Below are 19,327 nucleotides of genomic sequence, written 5' to 3'. Positions count from 1 at the left end.
AGGCCGTGAGCCTTGGCATGAGATCAACACTTGGAGCTTGGCCTGCAGAGGGATCGGTCTTCTCCCATTTGCCTTAGAGCCTGCAGGAGGAGTCAAGATCTGTGGACAAGGAGTGAGAGGAGGACTTTGCCCCCTTGATTGGAATGTGTGTGTGTGTTGCCTGTGTGTGTCTCTTGTGGCAAGGATCGGACAAGATCAGGCTGAATCCAGAGTTCAGGGACACACTTCTTCTTCTCCATAGCAAGCAGCAGGAAGGATGTGGAGCACCCTGCAAGCTGTCTCTGAACCCACTTTCGACAGGAGTATCAACTGTGGCAGCCGGAGGCGCTTCTGGGTGCTGGCTGTGGGCTTGGCAGTTGGCGTCTTCCTTCTTGGCTTCCTGATCGGTACCCAGGCAGAGCGTGCCAGCTTTGGCTTTGATCTGCAAACAGGGCTTGTAGAAAATGAGTGTGTGTGTGTGTGTGTGTGTGTGTGTGTGTGTGTGTGTATTCTGTCACTCATTATGTCAGGAAAATGAACTCCACATCCTAAGGAGAAAGTTCCATTCCTGGAGCTTGTTGGGGATGTGGGGGCAAGAAAGTTTTTCTTTCCTTTCAGTTTTGAGTAAGGAAACCGAGATACTTTTTTTACTAAAGTAAAAAAGTTTTTACTAAAGGCTAACACAGATAGATTCCTTCCTTCCTTCCTTTTCTTTTCTTTCAAGGGGCCCAGAAACTGTGTCCTTCTCTCTTGCAGCAAATGCTACTCACAAGAGGTTTTGAGACAGGGAAATGAAAGTGTTTGTGGAATGTATTAAGCTACACAGTCAGCAGCTTAAAAGACTTTTTAAAAAACTGGAAAAGGAGAGAAAGTCTTTTGACAGACAGAATCCATGAACTTTAAAGTGAACCTCCATGGACAGGGACATTGTACCTTTGAATGATGGATTATGAATGGGGGAAAACAGGGAGTGAACGGTATTGCTTTTTTGACCGAATTGTCAGTTTCCCAGAGGTATTTGATGGGTGTCATTGGGAAGAGGGATACCATCCTATGTGAGTTTATCTGGGTGTAAGCTTCTTAGATACAGTGGGACTTATTGCTGAGGAAACATTCAGAGGCTTGAGCTGCAAATGGACCTTTGATCTCATGTTATGTTTTGATCATATGTTACTTTGCAACTGTTAAAGGCATGGCTCTTGTTGTTGTTCTTTCCAACTTATGGTAACCAGCTTATGGTGACCCTAAGGCAAACAGGTTTTCTAACTTTTCTTGGCAATTTTCTTCAGAGAGATTTTGCCATTGCCATCCTCTGAGACTAAGAGAGAGTGACTTGCCCAAGGTCACCCTGAGCCAGGATTTGAACCCAGGTCTCCAGAGTCTTAATCCAATGCTCAAACCACTATGCCACACTGGCTGTTTAAAGGCATATTAACTGTGTATTTGAGGCTAGAGTACTTTCTCCCTTGTTTGTTAAGATCAGTGGAAGCTTTCTTGCGGTTGTCTCCTAGTCCGCATTCCCCCCTCTCTCTATTTCTGATATTCAGGTCTGTGAGTGTTCTTGCATAGTCCCATCTACACTCAGAGTAATTTGCTAACATACAAATATCTTTACAGAGGGGAATCTCTCCCTTGTCTTGCATCCCATAGTCCAGTGAGGACTGGAGGGGTTCGGTTGTCACAGAATGCTGCATGACTATAGCAGTGGGGAAGAAGGGAAGATGTGGGCTGGAAAAAAAATGAATCCTGAATGGGATGCTCTTTGTGCTCCAGCATTTTGTTGCATCTTCTAGGGCATCAAATCCTGTCTGATCTTGGATGTTAAGCAGGGACAGCCCTAGTTAGTACTTGGATGGTAGACTAACAATGATTACCAGGTGCTGTAGGCTATAATTCAGAGGAAGGAACTAGCATTACCAACCCTGAGTATTCCTTGCTAAGAAAACCCTAGGAAGTTCATGGGGTCACCATAACTCGGTGTAGATCTACCCAGAAAGCCTGGTCATGGTTACCACAGTCGACCCACTGAACAGGGAATCCACTGGTATTACCTTGAGGCCCAAATACCTGATCCAGGGAGGGATCTTAAGGGCCAAGAGGACCAGCCTAGAGAGGAGATCTGTTACAGTAGATGTGTAGAACGAAGTTATTTTTTTGGGCCTAAATAATCCCATCTGACCTTTAAAGCTAAGTAGGGTCAGCCCTGGTTAGTACTTGGATAGGAGACCACCAAGGAATGCCAGCTGCTGTAGGCAATGGCAAGCCACCTCTGAATATTCCTTGCCTAAGAAAACCGTTATCTACCTCTCCCTGGATTCTGTGGGCTAACTGTGGCTGATGCCCCACTGCAGAATTAATACAGTTTGACCCTGCTTTAACTGTCATGACTCTGTCCTATGGAATCCTGGGATTTATAGTTTGCTGTGGCACCAGAGCTCTCTGAGAGAGAAGGCTAAACATTGCATAAAACTACAAACCCAATAATTCCATAGCACTGGCAGTTGAAGCAGGGTCAAACTGCATTATTTCTGCAGTGCAAATGCTGCCAAGGTTCAGGAATGGTTATTGTGATGTCAAAGCTATAGAGATAAAGGGTTATGGTGTAACCTGCACCAAACATATCACACTTTCCTTTTTTCTTGTCTAGTGTGTGTGTGTGTGTGTGTGTGTGTGTGTGTGTGTGTGTAAGAGACTGAAACAGACAGAGACAGATTGAGCCAGAGACAGACTTCAAGTCACCCATATACATACGTTGACCCCCTGAATAGAATTTTCTTAGACAAGGAATGCTCAGAGCAAACATTATCTATCTATCTATCTATCTATCTATCTATCTATCTATCTATCTGGCTTCAAGATGCCCCCAAATGCCTTCTACGGGACATGGAGACATTTTCATCATATATAGGGCCTTTTTTTAACAACAGAAAGTGAGCATGAGTCACTTCACAATCATTTTGAATTTCAGAAGGGCTTTACCTGGGGCTTGATTGGTCCAGCTCTCCCCAATATGGTAGAAATGCCCCACACATCCCTAAAGGATATTTTGGAGCAAATCTCTCCTTTTTGGAAAAAATAAACCCTTTGTTTTACCTTAAGGGGCCCCATAGAGCTCCATACATGGTACTGAGGGAGTTAGGTATCGGGGGCACTGCGCTCCAGTGGTTCCGTTCCTACCTCTCGGGTAGATTCCAGATGGTGCAGCTGGGGGACTGTCACTCTGACAAGAGGGCCCTTGCATCTGGTGTCCCTCAGGGAGCAATTTTGTCCCCCATGCTATTTAACATTTACATGAAGCCGCGGGGAGAGATCATCCGGAGACACGGGGAGCGGTGTTATCAGTACGCTGATGACACCCAAATATGATTCTCTGTGCCTCCGACTGATGCAGTGACCAGGGATGGCATCTCTCCTCTAAACACCTGTCTGGAGTCGGTAATGGGCTGGATGCGGGAAAACAGACTCAGCTTGAATCCAAAGAAAACGGAAGTACTCGTGATAGGTTCCCTGGGTCCGGGGATGGATATTTGTCCACCTGTCCTGAATGGGGTCACGATCCCCTTGAAGGACTCAGTTCGCAGTTTGGGGGTGCTTCTGGACTCATCGCTCCACTTTACATCTCAGGTGGATGCGACGGTCAGGAGCACCTGTTATCAGCTTCGGCTGATACGCCAGCTGCGACCCTACTTGGGCCAGCGGGACCTTAAAACGGTGGTACATGCTCTGGTAACCTCTCCGTTGGATTTCTGCAATGCGCTCTACATGTGGCATCCCTTGTACCAAACCCGGAAGCTTCAATTAGTACAGAATATGGCAGCAAGGCTGGTCACTGGATCACCAGCCATATAACACCTATATTGAAAGATCTACATTGGCTGCCTATTCGCTTCTGGGCGCAATACAAGGTGTTGGTAATGACCTATAAAGCCCTAAATGGCTTGGGCCCAGGGTACTTGGAGGACCGCCTCTCCCCATACAGTCCGCCCCACACTCTCAGATCGGGCAAAAAAATATCTATTAAGAGTTCCCAAGGCAAGGTTTGTGTCTTCGTCACAAAGGGCATTTTCCATCGTGGCCCCTCAGACCTGGAACTCTTTGCCCGACGAGCTCCGCTCAGCAACCTCTCTAGATCTTTTTAGGAAGAATCTGAAGACTTTTCTTTTCCGTCAAGCCTTCCCCCATGTGCCTTGATGTTATTCTCTCTCTCCCCTGTGCATTTTGATGAATCCAGCTAATTTGTTATATAGATTTTTAATTGGTTTTAGATTGAATGATTGTATGGATTGTTTTTAGAATTTTTGTATTGTTTTTAAATGATATGGGTAGGTTTTTGTATTGTTGGGTTATGGGTCGTCACTTTGTATTGGTTTTGTTGGTGTTTTTGTAAAACACTGTGATCTGCAAGGAATAGCGGTCTAGAAATAAAATTTCATTCATTCGTTCATTCATACTGATGCCTGCCACACTCCCTCGCAGTTATTTTTGCTTATTTTGAAGCAATATGCATATACTATATAAACTTATGTATAAGACCAGAAATTTTAGTCAAAATATTGACCCAAAAACGCTGCATTGGCTGACCACTAATCAATGTAAGTTCTGTACTTTAATTCTTACTAAAAATGAACTGCCCTCTTGTGAAAGGCAAGTGCGTAATCTGCATATCACAATCCAGAATTTTTCTCCCAAAACCTGTGCTCGACTTATACATGTAGATTAGTCGAATATATATGGTAATTTAAAAAATATATTTTCCAAAATATTTTCCAAATTTTCCAGGATATTTAGAGTCTCCTCCTGTCTGTGATGGAAAATTTCTGTCCTTGTTTCTGAAGAGAAAAGTCCAGACAGTTCAGTCATGCACAGATCATATGGGCTGACTTCCTCACTTTAGAGACATTTCATAAGCCTCCTCATAACATTGCAAAGAGTTTAGGGATTATTGCATCTCTGTGCAAAAGAGGAATCCATCTTCTCATCAAAACAAATTCTGCAAAACATTTTTTTGCACATTTCATATGGTATATATCTTAGTGGAGAAATCATCTTTTTAAAATTTGTCTTCCAGGCTGGCTCAGTAACAGAGATCAATCGCCAACGGCATGTTTTCATGAGAAGATGAAGAGGGCATTTCTGAGGGAAATTAAAGCGGAGAACATCAAGGAATATTTATAGTAAGCAAAACAGATCCTCGCAGTGAACTTTATACACACACACATGCAGAGTGTTCATCCTTCTTAGAATTGTATGCCTTTGTTATTATGTACCTTCAGGTTGACTCTGACTTATGGCAAACGTTTTCTAGGGATTTCTTGGAAGGATTCATTAGGGGAGCTTTGCTATTGCCTTTGTCTGAGGCTGAGAGAGTATGATTTTCTCAAGGTCACCCAATGCGTTTCCATAGCTGAGCAGGGATTCGAAAGCTGATCTCCCAGAGTCCTAGTCCAACACTCACAACACCTGGCTGAGGTTTTTAAAGATCATGGCTTTATTCACAATCTCTCCCCCTTTCTCCTAAACCCCTCCCAAAGCTGGAGATAAAAATAGATAATAGCTTTTTTGAGAGCTGAAAGTGGTATGACAGACTCCATTGTCTGTGATATAGACACTGATTTCTTTTGTTTGGCTATTCCCTCTAAAGCAGGGATGGAAGCAATGCAGTCCTCCAGATGTTGTGGGCCTGCAGTTCATGGACTTCATGTGGCCTCAGAAGCCCAGGCTTGTGGGGGCCACAATATCACAATGTTCATCCGATTTTTTTAAAAAACAACCCCAAAATGACTGTTGTTCTATGCCTTCAAGTCATTTCTGACTTAGGACAACCCTAAGGTAAACTTTTCATGGAATTTTCTTGGCAAGATTTGTTCAGAGGGAATTTGCCATTGCCTTCCTCTGAGGCTGAGAGTGTGTGACTTGGTCAAGGTCATACAGTGGGTTTCCATGGCCAAGTGGGGATTCAAACCCTGATCTCCAGAATCGCAGCCCAACACCTCTCCAAGGTGACTCCCTCAAATTGGGACAACATGCCTCCAAATTGTTCACAGATTCAGCAGTTTAGTTCTCCCTTCCCCAAAAACTCCCAAATGCCAAACAATAGCTGAACTGTGGCTAAAAGTGGCAAATAGAAATTATATGATCTCTAGGCACTCCAGTGCTGGCGTTGTTGTTGTTGTTGTTGTGTGTCTTCAAGTTGTTTCCGATTTATGGTGACCCTAAGGCTAACCTATCATGCAGTTTTCTTCGAAAGATTTCAGAAAGGATTTGTCATTGTCTTCCTCTGAGGCTGAGAGAATGTGACTTTCCTAAGGTCAACCTGCCAGTTTCCACAACCAAGCAGCACTTTGAAGCCTGGTCTCCCACATTCCGAGTCCAATGTTCAAACCACTATGCTACATTGACTCTCACTCCTGGCTTACAAATTTAAATACTTCCAGGAACACAGTGATGGAAGATTAAATGCTTCTTATTTCTGTGCAAAAAGGTGGCGGGGAGGAGAGAGAAATCAAAGAGAGAATAATAAGGAGTTTGACTCTTTGGCATTCAGGGCCGAGAGTCCATTTGCATTGAACAGCAACCTCTGTACCTGTTTTGGAGCACCCTGTACAGATATTTTTCAGCTATTAGGACTGTGGTGCTTTCTGAGATTAATTTAGTTACATACTCTGTATGTGACTAAAATGACTTGTAATATTTGTCTTGCAATTATGCTGACTTGTAATTACAACATCAGATGTTTTTCATCCATAATACTGTTATTATTCAGAATGCTAAAACAGAGCACACTTTTCCAGTGGGGGAAAATACTCTGGTACAGAATCATTAGCAACTTAACAGAGCCAATGTTCCAGTTATGATTTCTAATGTGTTGAAATTTGTCTACCCACTGTCAGCACTATACATTTCGTAGTCATTAAACAGCACTCAAAGGGAAGTGTAACTTTACTTTTCATTTCTTTCTTAAGACTACAATGATTTCTGAGGCTATGTTACATATTTTAGAAGTTAACAAGGGGGAAGCAGAGACTTGTTTTATTCCCAAAACTGCCAACATAAATCTTAATCTGGTTAAGGAAACTAGCATTTAAAAGACTGGGGATTTTCCCATGGATACCAAAATCCATGGATGCTCAAGTCCCATTGATTGAATACAGTGACATGGTAAAATGGTGTCTCTCATGTAAAATGGCAAAATCAAGGTTTGCTATTAGGATTTTATACTTTTTTAAAAATATTTTCAAGCCATAGATGTTTGAATCCATGGATAAAGAATCTGTGGATATGGAGGGCTGACTGTAGGTATGCAAGTCTTAAAAGAGTAGATTAGCTGGGATTTTTAGATTATGAATCAGATGAATTTAGTTTTTAATTAATGAATAGACTTCAGACCTGCTACCATGCCAGTCAGCCTCCCCAACTTGACCCCTTCCAGAAGTGTTGTACTGCATCTCCCATCTTTCTCCAGTCCTCCAGAATAATGGAAGCTGTAGTCCTTTCCCAGCCGGCCAGCAGCTCTGCTAGACCCAGAAAGCCTGTGGGGTGCAGGAGCAGCCTACCCCCACCAGCTGCTGCTGTTGGGAAGACATGACTTCTGCATCTGGTGGCTTTGCTGGACCCATGGGAATGTGGGTCTCCTCCCTTTGCCATCTGGCCATCAGCTCTACCAGGCCCAGAAAAGGTTGTTAAAAAGAGGAGAAGTGTTTAAAAAAATGATCCATGCTGGGTGTCAAATATACAGTGGGCCCTTGGTATCCTCTGGGGTTTGGTTCCAGTACCTGCTGTGGATACTAAAATCCATAGATGTTCAAGTCCCATGATATACAGTGGCATAGTAAAATGGTGTCCCTTATATAAAATGGCAAAATCAAGGTTTACTTTTTGGAATATATATATATATATATATATATAGAGAGAGAGAGAGAGAGAGAGAGAGAGAATATTTTCAAGCCATGGATGATCGTATCCTGCATGGCAAGGGTTTAACTTGATGGTCCTTGAGGTCTCTTCCAACTCAATGATTCTATGAATCCGTGGATAAAGAATCTGTGGATACAGAGGGACGACTGTACTAGGTACACCACTGGCCTCATGAATCAATGAAAAGTTCTTTTTCTTGTAGTAACCCATCATATCCAGAGCTTGGACAAGTTAATTTTGGGGACTCTTGCTCTCAAAATCTTCAGGTTGGCTAGCCAGCAAGGGGATCTGGGATCTAGAGTCCAAAAATGTAGATTTACCAAGCTCTGGGCATGTCTCGCTCAGACTTGGAGCAGGATCTCCATGGGAGATCACAAAGTCTGTATTGGTAGCTATGGAAAGGAGGCATTCCTTGGTAAGAACCTCATGTCCTACACATGAGGGCCCTTTGGGTTTAAAACCAGGACTTTCAGTTTGGCCTAGAAACAGAGTAGGAGACAGTGCAGAGGACAAAACACTGCTGTGATGAACTCAACTCAGTTTCCACATGTAGTAACAAATCTAACAAAACAATGAATTGGACTTCCACTCTCAAAAGGATAATATCTTTATCTTTCTTCCAGTAATTTCACCCGTCAGCCTCACTTGGCTGGCACACTGGAGAATCTATACCTGGCTGAACAAATACAAGCCCAGTGGAAGGAATTTGGCCTGGACTCAGTTCACCTGGTTCCTTATGATGTTCTGCTGTCCTACCCCAATGAAACCAACCCCAACTACATCTCAATTGTTGATGAGCATGGGAATGAGGTAAAAGAGAAAAAGTGATAAAGAGGTTCTCTTCTCACTCTTTCTGGTCAACCATTCCCTATAGAGAATTTAGCAAGAAGAGGTTAATTTAAATGGGTGGTGATTGAACTATAAATATCTGAAAAAACAGTGTTCTCCAAATGGATCAGCCCATATGTTGATATGATTCCAACAACCAGTTGGGGGTGAGGAACAAAGTGAGGGCATTGCTTCCCCCAATTTAGGGTTCCCAGAGTCAAAATTGGAGATGATTGTTGTACCTTTAATGGTTGTGTTGTTGTTGTGTGCCTTCAAGTCGTTTCTGACTTATGGCTACCCTAAGGTGACCCTATCATTGCAAGATTTGTTCAGAGGGGGTTTGCCATTGCCTTCCCCTGAGGCTGAGAGCATGTGACTTGCCCAAGGTCACCCAGTGCGCTTCATGGCTGAGCGGGGAATCGAACCTTGGTCTTCAGAGTTGTAGTCCAACACTGAAACCAAGTGGGAATTCCAACAGGTGTTCCTTGGTTGTATGACAAACAACACCTACCTAAATTCCCAAACCCATTGTGTGACTTTGGATGAGTCACACTCTCTCAGCCTCAGAGGCAGGCAATGCCAAACTCCCTCTCAAGAAACATGCCAAGAAAACCCCATGATCAGTTTTCGGCACACAACAACAACGGTACAGAATTAATTTCCAATTTTCAGTCAATTTCTTCTTTTACCCCATTCTGTCCCCTCCAAAATATTTCCTTAATTTCCCAGATTTTTAGCATTGCAGAGAGTGAGGCACTGAAAATCTGGAACTCTTATATTTGTAGTCTTTGCACTCCCTTGGTAATGTTACCTGTTCTTTTTCTTTGGATACCTAAGCTGTATTTTTAAAATGCTCAACTGAAGTGTTATGTCTGACTTGTGTTTGTACTTCCAAAAAACATATTCAGGGGTAGCCGTGTTGAATATATAACACAGTACAGCATCATCCAAAATGTACAAAACACTGGCATGATCCAGACCGGTGCTTTGTGACGGCCTGGACACATAGTAGGGTTGCCTGGGGGTGGAGTGACCACATGTCCTGTAACCCTACTACATGGCAGCAGCGTAACAATGGGGGTGCCCCATGTACACAGGTGCTACCATTGTGACATAAGTGGCACACGCTGTCCGCACGGCGCCACACATTGCTTACGTTGAGAGAGCGCCAATGGCCATTTGGAGGCTGCACCATCCCTGAGCAGCAAAAATGGGCACTGGCAAACCACCGTTTCTTGGCAGTCTGTCCCACGCCATAGTCACCTCAAGGTGACCACTATCCTGGACAGGTGTCAATACTGATGAGTGGTTTTCTAAAATTCCTAAAAGATCCGTGTCCCAGTGTGCATCTGCAAAATGTTGAAGGGTATGATCTAAAATGTGACATTAGTAGGGCTGGTAGCCATTATCCTAATCTTCCAGAGCCAATGGTGATGCAATATTAGCAGTTCCACTTTTGTTTGAACAGGGTCCCCACCCTCCTTTCTCAACATCCCAGCATTGTTTTTCAGGGCCAGCACTAATATCAGGTAGACTGACGCGGCTGTCTTGGGCTACAGTTGTTTGTGAGCAGAGCAGCAATAAAGTATTGGAGAACATGGGCCATTTATGGTGCATATCCACTATAGAAATAATGCAGTTTGATAGCACTTTAAGTGCTGCATCTCCACCCTGTGAAATCCTGGGGTTTGTAGTTTTAACAGGCCTTTAGCCTTCTCTGCCAAAGAGTACTGGGGCTTCACAAAATTACAAATCCCAGGATTCTGTAGGATGGGGACTGTTAAAGTGGTCTCAAGCTGCATTATTTCTACAGTGTAGACGCATTCTTGATCTGCCTTCAACCTCTAAAGCCACCATGTTTCTCTCAGGTGTGCTGGGAAATATTATTCATCAGCAGTGCACTTGTAGCAACAGTCCAGGAGTCCTTTATAATATTATAGCACTATGATTCTACTTTAACTACCATCATTCCAGCCTATGCAATCCTGGGGTTGCAGTCTAAGACTGCATCTACACTACAGAATTAATACATTTTAATACTGCTTTAACCAACACAGCCTAATCCTATATACCTCTGGGATTTGTAATTTTGTGAGGTACTTAGCATTCTTTGCCAAAGAGCTCTGGTGCCGCAATAAACGACAAATCTCAGGATTCCATAGAATGAAGCTACAACAGTTAAAGTGGCGTCAAACTGCATTAATTCTGCGATGTGGCAGCAGTTTGGGGTGGGGTACTTAGAATTCTCATCCAGACCAGGGAGCAATACTGTCCCACCAAACTACAATTCCCAGGATTTCATAGGATGTTGCCGTGGCAGTTACTGTGGATAGTACTATAATTGTCTATGCTTATACATGAAGATATACACATGTAATGTCTTGTTCTTCAGCTCAGGAAGTGTAAAGTCTTATACTAGTGTTGTCTGGTCACAGTCTACCATGTTTATTGCTATATTTGTGATGTTCCTGATTTTTCCTTTTAAAACTAATTCTTGAATGAAATCTGCAACCTCAGCTCTAACCAGTGCACTGTAGGAAATCTGAATAAACTAGATTGTGCTTTTAATATCCTGCCTCCTTTTCTGCTCCTACTTTATATAGGTTTTCCACACTTCATTATTTGAGCCTCCTCCTCCAGGATATGAAGATATTAAAAACGTCATACCACCTTACAGTGCTTTCTCAGCCCAGGGGATGCCAGAGGTAAGAATTAAGAGGGAAAAAACTAACCTATTGTTTTGTGATCATGCTCACTGATTGTGTAAATAGCCTTTTCCTCTAGATTTTTTGATAGCCCAGTAAAGTTGTTGGCAGGCAAGATTTACCCCATACTCTGATGGATGGTGAAATGTTCAGATTACGTAGATCTATGTTACATTCCTCCAGCCTCTATTGGATATGTGACAATTCTCAGCACATAAAAGATGCTTAGAACCGTAGAGCTCCACTCCTCCACATCGTTAGTTTCTTTTAAAAAGAACTTAAAAACGCATTTATTTCAGTTAGCATTCCCACCTTAGATAATTTATTCTTTTCTCTGCCCCTTGCTTTTCTTTCTGACCTCGGACTGTTGTAATTTGACTTTTCCATTTCTTGCCCCTGATATATGTAATTTGTATCATTTATTCCCATGTAGTGATGATTTTAATCTTATACTGTAATGTTTTTAACTTTGTATTTTACTGTTTTAATCCTCTGTAAGCCGCCTTGATCATATCTATGGAAAGGCGGGGTACAAATAAAATTCTTATTATTATTGTTATTGTTATTGTTATTGTTATTATTATGCTTATTGAGAGCAGCCGTGATAGGCTTAAATAGTTTTCATTGACTCATTGACCTAAATTCAATTATTTAACCCAGCTTGAGAAAACCTATCGAATGAATTTTTAAATGGTAAGCCAACACATATATAAATCCCATTCATGCAATAGCTCTATTCTAGTTTAAACTGAATTTAAATTAAAGTATCCCTTATCCACTTATCCTAACCTCTCTAAGGGTACTGCCACACTGCAGAATTAATGCAGTTTGACATCTCTTTAACACTTATGACTCCATCCTGTGGAATCCTAGGATTTGTAGTTTTTGTGGCACCAGAGCTCTCTGACAGAGAAGGCTAAATATCTCACAAAGCTACAAATCCCAGAATTCTGTAAGATGGAGGCATGGCAGTTAAAGCAGTGTCAAGCTGCTTTAATTCTGCAGTGTAGATGCAGCCTAAAGGTGCTTCTGCACTGTAGAAATAATGCAGTTTGACACTGCTCTAACTGTCATGGCTCCATCCTATGGAATCCTGGGATTCGTAGTTTTCTGAGGCACCAGCACTCTTTGGCAGAGAACGCTAACGATCTTGTAAAAGCACAAATCCCAGAACTCCATAGGATTGTGCCACAGCACTTAAACTGGTATCAAACTACAATATTTCTACAGTGTAGATGCACCCTTAGAGACTGTTCCACTACTCCTTTTTTTTCCTCACTTCTACTGAACGGGAAAACAGTTTGGTTCAGCTTTTGCTTGGCACCCCTTCAAGAACTTTCCATATTTTTAAAATTTTTATTTGTTTGATGGAGTTTAATGGAGTGTCCGGTTCATAATGGGATGGTGAAACTGTTCTGAATTTTAGTGAAATGTTGAAGGTGATATCCAGACTGCTGGACATTTATATTCCAAAATAAGTTCAGCACTCCTTTCAAGTTCAGAATAAAACCTGGAACAAATCTAGAAACACACACCATGAGTTGTCAGATTTTTTTTTCAGATTTTTGCTGCAATGGGATGTTAAAAAAAAAAAGGCCATCTAAATCAAGTACTATAAATTACCATTTGTCTCAGGGGATGAATGGAATGTGCTTTGCTCCTCTTTTCCTCTCAGCTTCAGTGTTAGTCTCAGCTCTGGGAGACATTATGTACTCCCACATGGACCCCTCATGAAGCCAAGTAGACTTTGTGTCTTTCCCCTTCTTTTGCACATCTTTTAAAACTCTGCCTTCAATGCTCCAGGGAGATCTGGTGTATGTGAACTATGGCAGCATAGAAGACTTCCACAAACTGGAGCGAGAGATGGGAATTAGCTGCTCTGGGAAAATTGTCATTGTGAGATATGGGAAAATCTTCAGAGGAAACAAGGTAATTATAATATTCCATCTCAGAATGTTTGAGCCATGCTTTTTGGGGATGCTAACAGAAAAGAGAGTGCTGCTTTGGCATATTTAAGCTAAATGTGCTGCAATGGACCTTACCATACGGGGGCTTCTTGAGCGTCAATTCGCATTGGCTAATGCGATTTCATGTCATATCGCATTGGGCATCCACATTCGCGCTCTCTCAATACACTTGGACGATCCGATTTCACATCATATCGTATCATTCATCCACACCTGGGCGGCCTTCTGGATCGGCCAATGCGCATCGGCCAATGTGAGGCCAGTGCGGATTGGAGAACCACACCAGCCGAATAATGTGTGTTCGCCGATGCGCATCGGCAGCTTTGCGCATGCTCTGTGGGGCTCTGAACGGGGCACAACATTTTTAACTTCCGGGGGTGAAGAATGAGGTCACTGTTTAGCGCGGAATATCGCGAGAATTGCTGCCTTTAGCCACTTACGAAAGGGGTATGCTCCATCTCTGTGTGTGTGTGTGTGTGTGTATGCACACACATAAATACATACATACACACACACACACACACACACACACACACTGGTATAGCCAAAAGTGTGATGCCTTTTCTATGTGTAAACACACATTTGTCTGTATGAGAGTTTTTATAGATAGATAGATATGTACTGTGGAGCAGCCGAAAGTGTAATGCTGCATGTCTATGCTTGCACACACATCTTTGTGTGTGTGTGTGTGTGTGTGTGTGTGTGTGTGTGTATATATATATACACACACACACACACACACACATATATATATACACACACACAAACTGTGGAGCAGCTGAAAGTGTAATGCTGCATGTATATGCTTGCACACACATCTTTGTGTGTGTGTGTGTATATATATATATATATACACACACACACACACACACATATACATATACACATATACATTCCCCCCTCCCCGGACACAAAAGGTTTCTGCTTTATCTCGTTCAGTGGAAATAACGCTCCCAGCCCCAGCGGTTGTGCTAAAAGGGGAAAGGGCCACCGGAAGGAGAAGGGGGAAATTCCAGCTCAGCATCATGGGAGATTTGTAACCGGTGATCTTCAAGAGAACCAGCGGATTGGATGTACACACCAGCCAAAGCAGCAGGGGTTCCGCACTGGCCATCAGTGCGGATCCAGCCGATCCCCTAATTTAGCGTACTCGGAAAACAGAGGAGCCGGCTGCCTTCAGTTCGGAACCCAGCCGTGAATACGCATTGGCCAAAGCGTATTCACGTTATATCACATTGGTCAATGTGTATTCAGAGCTCACAGGTGTGGAATTCCAATGCTATATAACGCGAATACGCATTGGCCAATGCGAACTGACGCTCAAAAAGCCCCTGTGTGGTAAGGTCCAATGAAGGGAGAACCATAACCTAATGATAGATTTCATATTCTGCACACTAAGGACCTATTTGGTGAAAGAGAAAGAGTAATTTTCCCTTTTCTCATATCTAAACTAGTCATCGATCAAGGATGAAGTTGTTGTTGTGTGCCTTCAAGCCATTTCCAGCTTATGGCAACCCTGAGGGGTTTTCTTGGCAAGAGGAGGTTTGTCATTGCCTGAACAGGTGCCAGTGCAATAATCAATAGGACTTCCTTCTTTGTTTTACACTTTGATATAAAAACCAGGGTTCATTGTTATGTGCCCTCAAGTCAATTCTGATTTATGAATCCCATTTTGGGGAGAAAGATGGGATATTAATTCAATAAATAAATAAACAAACAAATGGAGGCCCCTAAGATGAACCTATCACAGAGCTTTCTTGGCAAGATTTACTAATAGTGAGGATTTGAACCCTGTTCGCCAGAGTTATAGCCCAGCACTCAAACCACTCCACCACACTGACTCTCCAAGGTGATTTTAGTGGGTTCAAAATGCAGCAGCCAAAATGCTGACCGGGGTCAGTTATAGGGAGTATATAACAATCTTGTTAAAACAGCTCCACTGGCTACCGGTTCATTTCCAAGCACAACTCAAAATGTTGGTCATGACCTATAAAGCCTTATACAGCTTATAGTCCAGACTATCTGAATGACCATAGCTCCCCATACGGACCTGCCAGAGTCCTAAGACCTACAAGGGAAGGCTTTCTCTCAGCCCTGCCATTGTTATTGCAAATAACATTGTCAAATTTTGTGTAGAGTTGATGACAGGATGACTTGAAGGTTTCTCTTTGTGCATTGTTGCTGTCATGTGCCTCCAAGTCATTTCCAACTTATGGTACCCCTAAAGTGAAGCTATCACATGGTTTTCTTTGCATGTTTCTTCAGGGGGGGTTTGCCATTGCTATCCCCTGAGGCTGAGTGTGTGTGTTTGTGTATGAGAGAGAGACTTCCCAAGGTCACCCAGTGGTTGACATGGCATCTGACATCTCAAGAAATGGGCAAAGCTGTGCAAATGCACTTCCTGCCACTGCTGAAACCTGGACATCCAGGCTCATAGTTGAGTCTAGGGTTACACCCAAGCTGTGAACCTGAGATTTCAGGGGGAGTGTAATCCTGCCTAGCATGAGTACAGTCCCTATTCCCTGCCCTGCTTTATGACTAAGCAGGAATCTGGATTAATTTTCAATTTGTTTGCCCTCACCCAGTCCATTACTGACAGCAGACATTGGTTCAGTACAGAGACAGCTTCCTTGGAGTCAGATGGAAAGGAGAGGTAGAGTTGAGTGTCTTCAGCATACTGGTGACACTGCACCCAAAAGCTCCAGATAACCTCTTCCAGTGGTTTCATGTAGATAGTAAATAACATGGGGGGCAGAGCAGAATCCTGAGGGACCCCACAGGCCAACAGCCAGGGAGTAGAACAGGAGTCCCCCAATACCACATTCTGAGTTTTCCCTTGCAAGAAAGACCAAAACCTCTGCATAGCAGTGTCCCATCTCAGAGAGGTGGCCCAGAAGGATGCCATGGTCAATGGAAAGCTGCTCAGGGGTTCAGTAGGAGGCAGTACTTCCCTCAGTTCCCATGACTCTCAATAGTGCAACAACTTTCTTGTGGTGTTAGGAAAAGCAATAGAGGGTTCTTGCTAAATCGGTTATAGATGAGACTAGAACTACAGCCCCATAATTCCCAGAAGGTGACTAAAAACACAACCCCCCATAGCAGCCACTTGATGCCTTAGCTTTGGGGCACCTGACACCTCAGCTTTGCTGAAATGTAGTTATTCTGTATCTGGTCAGGTCATGAATGGAAGAGTGCTTGTGAATCTCTTGTATCCATCATGGAAGAACTTTATGGAGTGAGGAAGAGAGGGTTATGTCAGTTCATACCAGTTGCTGGGGAAAGCTGTAGGAGAGAGGGCTCTTGTGCTCAAGGGCAGTTCTAGACTCTCTGTAGGCATCTGACTGGCCTTTGTGGGGACAATACGGTGGGCCTGATAGTCTTTTGGTTTGATCTCACTCAGTCCCTCTGCTTCATCCATGCTTGGTTGCCACTATCAGCGACTCCTCAGCACTAGAGACATATACAAGGACACAGGTAGGTGATCCTCGGGGGGAGGCATACCAGGAGGGCTCTTTTTGCTGGCTTTAAACCTTAGAAACCAGTGATCACCATGTCTAGTTATTCCCTTGCTGCAGCCACTACAAAGGGACATAGTATGTCACCATTTTTTTGACCCAGAAGTGGCCAACCAGTTGTCTATGGAAAGTCTACCAGCAGAACGTACATTCTGTACCCTCCGTCGCACACTCCTCACCTGATATATAGAGGCATAATACTTCTGATATTGGGGTTACTATGCAGCTATCTGGATTCATAGTAATTGATGGCCCTATGTCCATAAACCTATCCAGTGTCCCTTTAAAACCACTCACATTGGCAGTTACATCTTGTAATAGCAAATTCCCTAGTTTAACTATGTGGGATTTCTTTCCTTCCCTAGGTTAAGAATGCTGAAATGGCTGGTGCCAAGGGTGTTATTTTATATTCTGACCCTGCTAATTCCTGTGCTCCTGGAGTAGATCCTTACCCAGATGGCTGGAATCTTCCTGGAGGTGGAGCCCAACGTGGAAATGTGCTGATCCTGGATGGTGCTGGGGACCCGCTCACGCCAGGATATCCGGCAAAAGGTGAATACTGAGAATACAGCTTTAGCTCCATCCCCCAGAGCTATACTCTGAAATAAACATAATGAATGGTTTGGATTCATGGAGGTAATGTGCTGTCAGTTTTCAATATTATGGGATATATTAGAAAGGATAACTAATATCTGGGATAATTAAAGAGGAGGTGCTCATATCTCTCATCACTACAGAAATAATCCTGTTTGACACCACTTTAAATGCCTTGGCTCAATGCTATGTAATTCTGGGAGTTGTAGTTGGTTGTGTCACCAGAGTCACAGAAATTAGTAGGGTCAACCAACTACAATTCCCAGAATTCCATAGCATTGAACCAGAACAGTTAAAGTGGTGTCAAACCAGATTATTTCTGCAGTGCAGATGCAGCCATAATTCTCTTTTGCCTTCAAGACTAACATGCCATATAAAAACATATAGATAACAGAATACACAAATAATGACTTCCTTTATATGCAACCCGGGCTTCTGTCACAGCTTTTCCAGAACAGGAAAATCCCATTCCTGAAAAGATGTGGGAGAAGCCTGAGTTGAATACTGGCTGCATACTGCCAAGCGATGGGTGAATGCAATAAGATCTGCCTTCTTACGCAGGAGCAAAGGCAATGCGATAAACTCCAATATCTGTCTAATCTCATTTTTGAATTTTAATTATTCATTTCTATTATCAAACCAAAATAAATGCTTTACATATACACGTTTATGAAATAAACATTTATAAACACACACACACACACACACACACACACACACACACACACACACGTCTCCATTATAATAACATCTTTATTTATATCTATCTATAATAAATAATCTATAATAAATAATGTGGTGACTTGGGGGGTTAAGATGCTAATTTTAACAACTGTTAAGATTGGAAAATTGGCAGTTCGAGGCCTGAGTGCTTCACCATGAGGTGAGCTCCCATCCTTAGTCCCAACTTCTGCCAACCTAGGAGTTCAAAAGCATGCAAATGCAAGTAGTTAAATAGGTACCACTTTGGTGGGAAGGTAAGAGCATTCGGTGCAGTCATGCTGGCCACATAACCACCAGAGTCGTCTTCGGACAATGCTGGCTCTTTGTCTTAATAACGAAGATGAGCAGCACTCCCTACAGTCGGTTATGACTAGACATTCATGTCAAGGGACTACCTTTACCTTTTTATACATACAGCTGTATCTGTGTATACAGCTCTACATATCTACACATAAATATATGTATTTACTTTGCCCTGACACCCTCCCTCCCCTCCCCCAAACATAACATTTGTACAAAACACTTCGCTGTCAATCCTCTTACTTAGATATTTAAATAGAGGTAATTTTTTAAAAATTTTCATTAATATTAGTCATATCTTCCACTAGTCATGTATCCAAAATCTCACCTGATCTACCTGTGGTTTGAATTTGCTATTACTCTGACACATAAAACTAATAAATGGTTTTCGTATGGCCTCAAATAAATTATTTTATTTCTCCTCTCTCTAACCTTATGTTAATTTTTCAGATAAAGCTGTGGTCCATAGTCTATTTAATCAATTCTGTATTGAAAGGTTCTCCTGGTTTTATTTTCATACTTTGACTATCTCCATCCTTGCAGCACAAACCAAAAATAATATAAGGTCTTTATTTGGTAAATTCTCATTTTCATTTTCAAATGAAGGAATAAAAAGTAATGCTCCTCTGAAATGGATCTTTTCTCCTATTATACAGCTTATTCATGTTAAGACCTCTTCCAAAAATTTTCATATCCTTGGATATAATAGCCCCTTACGATTCCAATCTCCTAACTCTCCACATCCTCTCCAGCATAATTTTGCTACTCCTTTATTAATCTTGTGCAATTTAAGTGGGCAATA

At 42.6% G+C, this 19,327-nt stretch overlaps 1 protein-coding gene across 1 annotated transcript in view; it reads left to right on the top strand.

The window, feature by feature from the left end:
- Positions 1–254: 254 nt before the first annotated feature.
- The window catches only part of LOC149320068 (putative N-acetylated-alpha-linked acidic dipeptidase), a 45,163-nt gene continuing 26,090 nt past the window's right edge, over positions 255–19,327 (top strand). The window contains exons 1-6 of the mRNA XM_089508260.1: positions 255–386; positions 5,048–5,153; positions 8,517–8,703; positions 11,325–11,426; positions 13,230–13,355; positions 17,274–17,460. Coding sequence (XP_089364386.1) covers positions 257–386; positions 5,048–5,153; positions 8,517–8,703; positions 11,325–11,426; positions 13,230–13,355; positions 17,274–17,460 — 838 coding nt within the window. The 5' untranslated portion in view covers positions 255–256. The remainder of the gene's footprint in view (positions 387–5,047; positions 5,154–8,516; positions 8,704–11,324; positions 11,427–13,229; positions 13,356–17,273; positions 17,461–19,327) is intronic.

Source organism: Sceloporus occidentalis, unplaced genomic scaffold (genome assembly GCF_023333645.1).
Source record: "Sceloporus occidentalis isolate IW3139 unplaced genomic scaffold, rSceOcc1.0.p SCAF_2, whole genome shotgun sequence".
NCBI classification, from domain to species: Eukaryota; Metazoa; Chordata; class Lepidosauria; order Squamata; family Phrynosomatidae; genus Sceloporus; species Sceloporus occidentalis.
This window is presented reverse-complemented; position numbering and strand designations above follow the sequence as displayed.